Source organism: Belonocnema kinseyi, chromosome 8, assembly GCF_010883055.1.
Source record: "Belonocnema kinseyi isolate 2016_QV_RU_SX_M_011 chromosome 8, B_treatae_v1, whole genome shotgun sequence".
NCBI classification, from domain to species: Eukaryota; Metazoa; Arthropoda; class Insecta; order Hymenoptera; family Cynipidae; genus Belonocnema; species Belonocnema kinseyi.
Genome location: NC_046664.1, coordinates 45143888 through 45151678, shown reverse-complemented (window position 1 = coordinate 45151678; position 7791 = coordinate 45143888). Strand labels below are relative to the sequence as shown.

The 7791-nt window shown below is 36.5% G+C and overlaps 1 protein-coding gene across 1 annotated transcript in view; it reads left to right on the top strand.

Annotated features, from left to right (window-relative positions):
* LOC117178472 (spidroin-1-like) overlaps positions 1–180 on the top strand; it is a 39762-nt gene extending 39582 nt beyond the window's left edge. The window contains exon 4 of the mRNA XM_033369899.1: positions 110–180. Within this exon, the coding sequence (XP_033225790.1) occupies positions 110–180 (71 nt within the window). The remainder of the gene's footprint in view (positions 1–109) is intronic.
* Positions 181–7791: the final 7611 nt, after the last annotated feature.

Below are 7791 nucleotides of genomic sequence, written 5' to 3'. Positions count from 1 at the left end.
CCCCCCCCCTTTTAGCTGCGGACGTCTTTTATGGACGGTCCCGTAATAAAAGAACATTCAGATCCTTGGTCCAGAAAAACTCTAATTTTGTGATTTCTTCCATTTTCAGCTTCGAAGGAAATAAAAGCCGTAGCGAGTAAGGCTGAGCTCCACAAATTCGGAAGATTATTCAGAAAATGAAACGAAACTTTATCGTCTGCTTCTTCAAGCGCTACATGATTCACCTTCACCTTCACGGTGGAATTGCCGGAACCATAATCATCGGCATGCAACGGGAATTATGTCTCCTACCGCACTTGTAACATTTGAATTACTAACACAATTATGAGGTCAATGTCCGGGCGTAAGACAATTACAACAACAATGATTATTTGTAGCAACTTCCCTACGCCTGTCCACAGACAGAGCTTTGAATTGGTTGCATTTAAATAAAGAGTGATCATCCTTACAAAGGAGACACTTTGAGCTAGAAGTTGCATTGTGGCTCCTAACCCTGATTGCTTTCAAACCCTACTCTTTTTTTGAGAACATAACCAGGTTTTGAAGCTTTAATAGCCTCCGAAATACGTATTCGAATCTTTAAAAATGAGTCAAGTTGTTGATAAGTAGGATAATCATTACTAGAACCAATATGAATCTCCCATTCTTTGAGAGTACCAATATCAAAGTTTTTAACCGTTATAAAAACAAGTAAAACACTTTAATGTTCTGTTAAGCGTTTAAGATTTTTGAGAGCCGCCAAAGACTCATTTGTTCTATCGCGTAAGTTTTTTAAGTCTTCCAGAATATTATTCGATACATTAGGAAGATTGAGAACGGCTTGTAAATGGGTTGAGATTAAAGCTCTCTTGTTGACAAATCTAGTCTTTAGCGACTCCCAAGTGGAGATAATGTTAGCATCAGTTATCGAAACATGTCTTAAAAAAACTTCAGCTTCGCCCCTTAAGGACAATCTCAAATAGTGTAATCTTGTTACATTTGACAATGAATTGTTTTAAATTACTAAAGCATTAAATGAATCGCGAAAATTCTCCCAATCCTTGTAGTCTCCTAAAAACTTTGGTAAAGTGATCTAAGGAAGTTTAACAGACAAGGAATCTGGACGAATAATTTGAGACTGATTAAAACTTTCATTAGCTTTAATCTCAGGAGTATGCAAGACCAATTGATTATATAAAAAAATCTCGCGCATTGAGATAAGCATCTTGAATAGCGAGATACTTAGACTTTATGAAATATTCCAATTTCTCACGCTCAGCCGACGTAGTCTTAGCTTTAATATCCAGATGCAGGGTTTTACAACTCTTCCAGCGTTGGCCAATGGTCCTATCCGAGATTTGACAGTAGCCACTGTTAGATTGGCTTTTCCAATTTTCTTAAAATTGGTTTCAGTGCGTAGAATAGCCTGAGAAATCTCTGATAACTCAGAGAATAATGGATCCATTTTAACAACAGGAGCAATTTAAATTGAAATTTGCTGATAATTCAGCTAACATTAAAAAGTCTTAATTTGCAAACTAAAGAACTGATTTACTTTAATTTTAAAGTGCTCTGACAAGGTGAGCAAATTTGAGTGTGCGACAGCATAATTATTGATAAAATAACAATAAATTATCACTTAAATACTACGGTCTGAGTTATTATTAAATTAAAGTTGTCATCTTATCACTGGAGAAGGTTAGAAATCGATGAAGTCTAAAATTATACGATTAAATGAACTTACTTTGAGTGAAGTTCAATCAGGATTATGCTAGTACGTCTCGTCCGAATAGATCAAATGTAGTAACGCTAGTTGCTCGACTCTTAACCACAATTATTTCAAAGCCATTGCTTTTTCCCGCTCTCTCCAGGAGTCTCCTGGTCCGTACTCTTCTACTTCCTCATTACGCTTTACGTGATTTCACTTTGAATTGCCAAAGTTGTATGGGAAGACATAAGGGTGGGACTGATCTATACAGACGAGACGTACTAGCATAATCCCGATTGAACTTCACTTAATGTAAGTTCGTTTAATCATATAATTATGCTACGTCGTCTCGTCCTCTAGATCAAATGTAGACATTTAAATCAGAATTTATGCGATTTAAAGTTATTTATTATTCTTAAGGTAGAAAACATAATCTTTCATGTCTAAGGTACGCAATGAAGCACTGATGCAGCAAAGCTGTGAGGTGATTCTCGTAGTGGTCGGTTATTAAAACGAGCGAATACATTGGATTTTTTACCAGCCTGCTGTTTTGCTAATAACAACAATGCTAAGTCCATTACGATGAGCCGCGGAAGTAGACGCAGGTCTCGTGCTATAGCCGGTATAAGTAGATGTATCGATGCCACTTCCTTTTAAGGTTTGTTTCAACCAACGGTTAATTGTTTGGGTTGTCGCCGCGTTGTGAGGTTTTTTAAATGTTAGAAGAAGGGCCCTTTCATCTTTAGGACTTAAGGCGCTAGACTTATGTAAATAATTTTTAACTAGTTTCGCGATACAAACCGTCGGGTTGTCGTTAAAGAATGGTAAGTGTAAGAGTAGTTGTTCTTTCCCTATTGCTGAGGAAACCCGAAAGATAATTTAACAATGGGTCTGGATCCCAGATATCATTATACTTCGGACTAGGAGGTTTCATAGTCGAGAAGCCTTTACAGAAACCCTTGATCGTAGCATCCTTATCTAAATCATATGATATTACTAAAGCTATCGCGGAGCTGTAAGTATTTAGTGTTCCATAGGATTTCATTTTCCTTAGTTCTTTAGTTAGGAAGTTTAACACCTCCGGGTTGGTATGATTAAAGGTTGATACATTATCAATTTCGCATTACTCCCACTATAAGCGTAGAGGTTCTTCATATTGCCGGTACGTGTTCTTGGTCAATGATGCAAGTATCACCGGCAGAGAATATTTTGGCACTCCTTGTTGGGCGAAGGCCTCCACGACAGCTTCCCTGCTACCAGAGTAAGTTTCTGTGACAATGGATGGTCCTCTCTAAAACAGCATCATCATAATTTAGTGTCTGGTCTTAAATAAATTTGGTTTTCTACCAAAAGGGACTCATATATTGGGAACCACGGTTTCGCTGGAAAAAGGGGCACTACTACCATTCCTTCAGCTTCATCCGAAATAATTTTTTGAAGGGTTTTCAGAATTATTAAGAATGGAGGAAATGCATAAAATTTTTGATTCGTCCGTCTAATCGTGAAAGCATCTATTGCATGTGCCCCCGGGTCCTTTTTCCAGGATATGAATTTAGGGCATTTTGTGTTACTATTTAATGCAAATAAATCTATTTCGATGTCATTAAAAACATATTTAATTTTATTGAAGGCCCAAGGTGCTAATTCCCCTTCCCTTTCGGGAGATAGTTTGCGAGATTCTTTATCAGCTATTACGTTATAATTTTAAGTCTTGGGCAAAACACTTCATGCCATAAAAGGCTTCTGCTGTTGCTCACCCCACCAGCCATGGGCCGTCAGGCCGTTACAGGCTGCTCCCCACCCGGATAAGGAAGCATTCGAAAAAATTTCAATTTCGTAATTTAATTTACTGATCGGATTATTAGCTGCAGGAATGGTCTTAATTCACCATTGAATGTTTGGAAGGCATATTTGGAAAGCACTCTAGATACTGTTTTCCTGTCTTCAAGTTTAAAATGGGGAGGTTCAATAAATTTGTGTAAAGCTTTAAGATTTAAAATAAATCTCTTTTCTCCATTCGATTTACTTGTTAAAAAATAAGTCGAAAGAAATTGGTCTTGAGTAGGTCCACACACTAAAATTGCACCTTTTCCGAGTAACTTGTCAATTGCTTGTTTACAGTCTGTCAAAGCTTGACCTGTCATTCTAACCTCATTTGGCAAGAGATTCTGCTCAGGTGTCGATGTAAACGGGATCACATAACCCTCTGCATACTTTTGGATTGCAGGATCAGTAGTTATTTCTCTCCACTTGACCAAAAAATATTTTAAACGACCTGAAAATTGTCTTACCTTATTTATTGACAACTTTTCGGGTAACCCTGATTCCCTTGGCTCCGAAGATAGTTCTCTCTCCGCCCCCTCCCCTTCTGGCCTGTAGCTCTTCCTGGAGGGGCCTCTGAAGCTTAAATTCTGGAAACTGCGTTCATTCGCCTCTGGCCATTAGAGTAAGAGCGGAGAGAAGGTTGATTTGGCCTCAGCAATTCTTTGCCCGATTTCTCTGCGGCCTTTGCCGTTTTGACACGTTCTCCGAAGTCGTCCCCAAAAAGGCGGATGTCCACATCACAATCTTCACCTACAGTTTTCACAATCGGCTTCAATTTAGGAGTAATAAATGTACGCCTTGTACAGGGCATCCAATAATGCAGATCAGTGAGGAGCTTGCCAGAGTCGCCCAACGAGCTGAGTAGGTGAGAAAGATTTAAAGAAGGCTGATCAGTTAATTCCTACTCTTTCTTCAGAATTTCGGTGAGACAGAGACCGATTGCTGCCACACCAGTGCTCAGTTATGACTGTGTACTCACTTGATAGTTGTCCTTTTTCATTGCCATACTCTCTATTGACTTAACTTCTAAGTTAAGAATCGGGGCTTGTAGCATCGGGCAGTTAGCTGTGGTCGGATATTTTTCCTGGAGCTCTTTCCTCTCTTCTTTTGGCAGCCCTGATTTTAGAATCTTCGTTCTTACCTTAGCTAAAGAAGTGTGTATCTCCGGACCCAAAGCGACAGTCTTTAATCTAGCTAAAAGATTCATTGTTTTGGGTGGCAGGGCAGTGTCGCCTTCTTTTTTATCCATAATCTCGGGCAGCGGACTTTGAGATTGGCTGCTTTGACATTCCTCAGATGTTAAAGTATATGAGCTACGTTCACGTCGACTATGAGCTTGGTTGTGTTTCCTCTCTCGGGTATTGAGCAAGGAACCACCTCTTTTCCGGAGATGTTTTGTCCGAGGAGTAAGATGATGAGGACGATGCGTCGTAAGACGAGGACGTTGAATAGCGGCGTGACCGCTCCCTTAAAGGTTTACGGGAACGATGACCACTATGACGTGGCGCACCTCTCGTGTGTCGCTCGCCGCCATGATTGTCGTATCTAGATTTTCTCGAGCGATGTTCCCTCGATTTTTGGTATATCGTGGTGGGACGGTGGCAACCATGACGTGACGAGCCTCTCGGACTACATTCGCCACCAATCTCGTCGCCCCGATATTCACGGGATCTCGATCGATGTCTGCTCAGCGAGTAGCGTTCAGCTTGCGTTCTTCTCCTATACGGCTTCACAACTGAATATTTTTCTGGATCGTGGCCGCGAGACCTCTTTGAGCGACGGTCTGTGGAATGGACACGTTTAATCGCGACCCATTATGGAGACAATGGGGAATCGATAAACACTTTAATTAATGAACAAAAACAAATATAAAAATTTACGCGTGTGGCCAGAGTCGCACAGAAAAGCGTAATAAGGAAGTAGGAGAGTACGGACCAGGAGACCCCTGGAGAGAGCGGGAAAAAGCAATGGCTTTGAAATATCTGTGGTTAAGAGTCGAGCAACCAGCGTTACTACATTTGATCTAGAGGACGAGACGACGTAGCATAATTAAATGTGTTGACAATCATCCAAATATCAGCTGGCAAACCTGTTATTTTGTCCTTCAGGTGAAGAATAATGAAAGAGCGATCCAGTGAAGAATGCGACCATGAAAGAGTACAGTACAGACTGTTTGGAGAAGGATGACTGCCTTACGGTACGTGCGAAGATGTTGTCACCAGCTTATATCCTTGTTATGGACATCAAGCCGTCATATTTTTCACCTAGTTCCTGTGCTTTCACTTAATAAAATTTCTCACTTTGTTCTTTTCTGTATTAATTCTTACACTTTTGAATGTTTTTTTACGATCTTCTATCCGGCTCGAAGGACCAATTTGCTTAATGTTTATGTTTATAAATATTTAATTCTGCCACATCAGGAATAGAGAGAGAAGAATCGTTAGAAACAATGAATAGTTCAAGTTTTATTTCAAGTATAGAATACTTGGCAGACTAAGGCAGAAAATCTCATAAAGGCGAAATATTAGAACTTTAAAAATTATTTATTTCATTTAATAACCTTTTTGAATAATTTTCGGAAGTTTCAATTTTTTCTGAAATATTTTACTTTTTGTCCACTTCACTTAGCGAGGTCATAGGTATTAAATCTTAACAAGTATAATTGTGTAAGGACTTACATTATTGATAAATATATTCTCTCAAATAATTTCTAGAAAGTTTCCTTGTTCTAGATTTTTAATTATTACTTTTAATTATTACTTCCCTCTAAGTGCGAATCGAATAAAAGGTGGAAATTTCGAGGAAAAACTACTTTCAAGCCTTGTTTCAAGAAAATATTGTTATTAATAGTAATAAAAATAAATGGCATAAAGAATTAATTCTGTTGAATTGAATTGATTATTGTCTTATCCTTACTAAATGAACTAAGAGAAAATGGCTAAAAACAATAATTAATAGTTTAAATAATAAATGTAAACATTTAATTATTAGTGAAAAGTAGTATTTTAAGTACCAGAAATAATTCTTGTTTTTCAGAAATGACCAAAAAGTTATAATAAGCTTAAAAAAGTTGCAACATTTTTTCATAAAAATAAAAAAGAGGAAACAAAAATAAGAAGGCAACAAGCAAATCCAGAAAAAAATGGAAGGATTCAACCATTCGAAAACCTGCTTAATTTTTCTTACTTTGATAAGGGTGCTGTATGAGCATTGAAACGTTGGTAAATATTATATATGTTCTTCATTCTGATTTGATATTAATAAGAATAATAGAGACCAATGAAATTAAAAATAGAAGGGAACGGATTTGATTCTTTGTCTTCTCATTTTTATTTCCGCTTTTTTATTTTTGTCCAAAATAATTTTTTTAAATTACAATAGGAGAATTTAATGATGGTTATCCAAATTTGTTCGTTGGATTTTTGGCTTTATTTTCAGGAATTCTATACGTCATAGAAAAATAGTTTTATTGTTAATATTAACTCATTTTGCGACGAATATTATTCTTATACAAATTTGTATAATCGGCAGTTAAGCGATTTTTTGCAGTTAAGCACTGCGCAAATAAGTATTTGTATATAATTATAATAACTTATTTATAATGATAAGTTTGAATCTTGACACATTTTGTACATTGTATTAGCTTAAATGATAAATTACGTGGAATCAAATCTAAATATTCAGTCTCAAGCGAGGTTGAAATGTATATTTGGAAAATATTGTCTTTTGACTTTTCATGATGTCTATACCCTTTCAAATTTCTCCTAGAATTATGATATTTTTCCTTCAACAAGTTGTTGCTAAGAAAGATATTACTGAAAAATAAAAATAAATGTTTATTTTGATTTATCATTTTTATCACGAATTATTATTTCAACATAATTTGTGCTTCGATAGAAATGTAACTTTCATATTAAGTGCATTTTATCGATAAGCTGCCTAAAAAGCAGTTTTTATTAGGCAGGTAACTAGTTAAAGATACAATTTTATTTTTAAAACATTACCTCGGCAACTACATTAAATAACTTGAAGCTGACTCAACAGTTACAATGAACTCATCTTACTCATCGCTGAATTGTGTTCATTTTAAAAAAAATTCGTTTTTGAAAGGTCAACTGCTTTGACGTCGTTTTTTCGTCATGAAAATATTTTTTGTTTAGTTTGGAAATGCTACAAATTTCAAGAAAGCTCTTAAAATAAAGCTAGAAAAACACAAAGTAATAAGAAAGTAACTGAGATTATAATTAATAGTTACTAAGTGAAAAGTAATTAAGTTACAT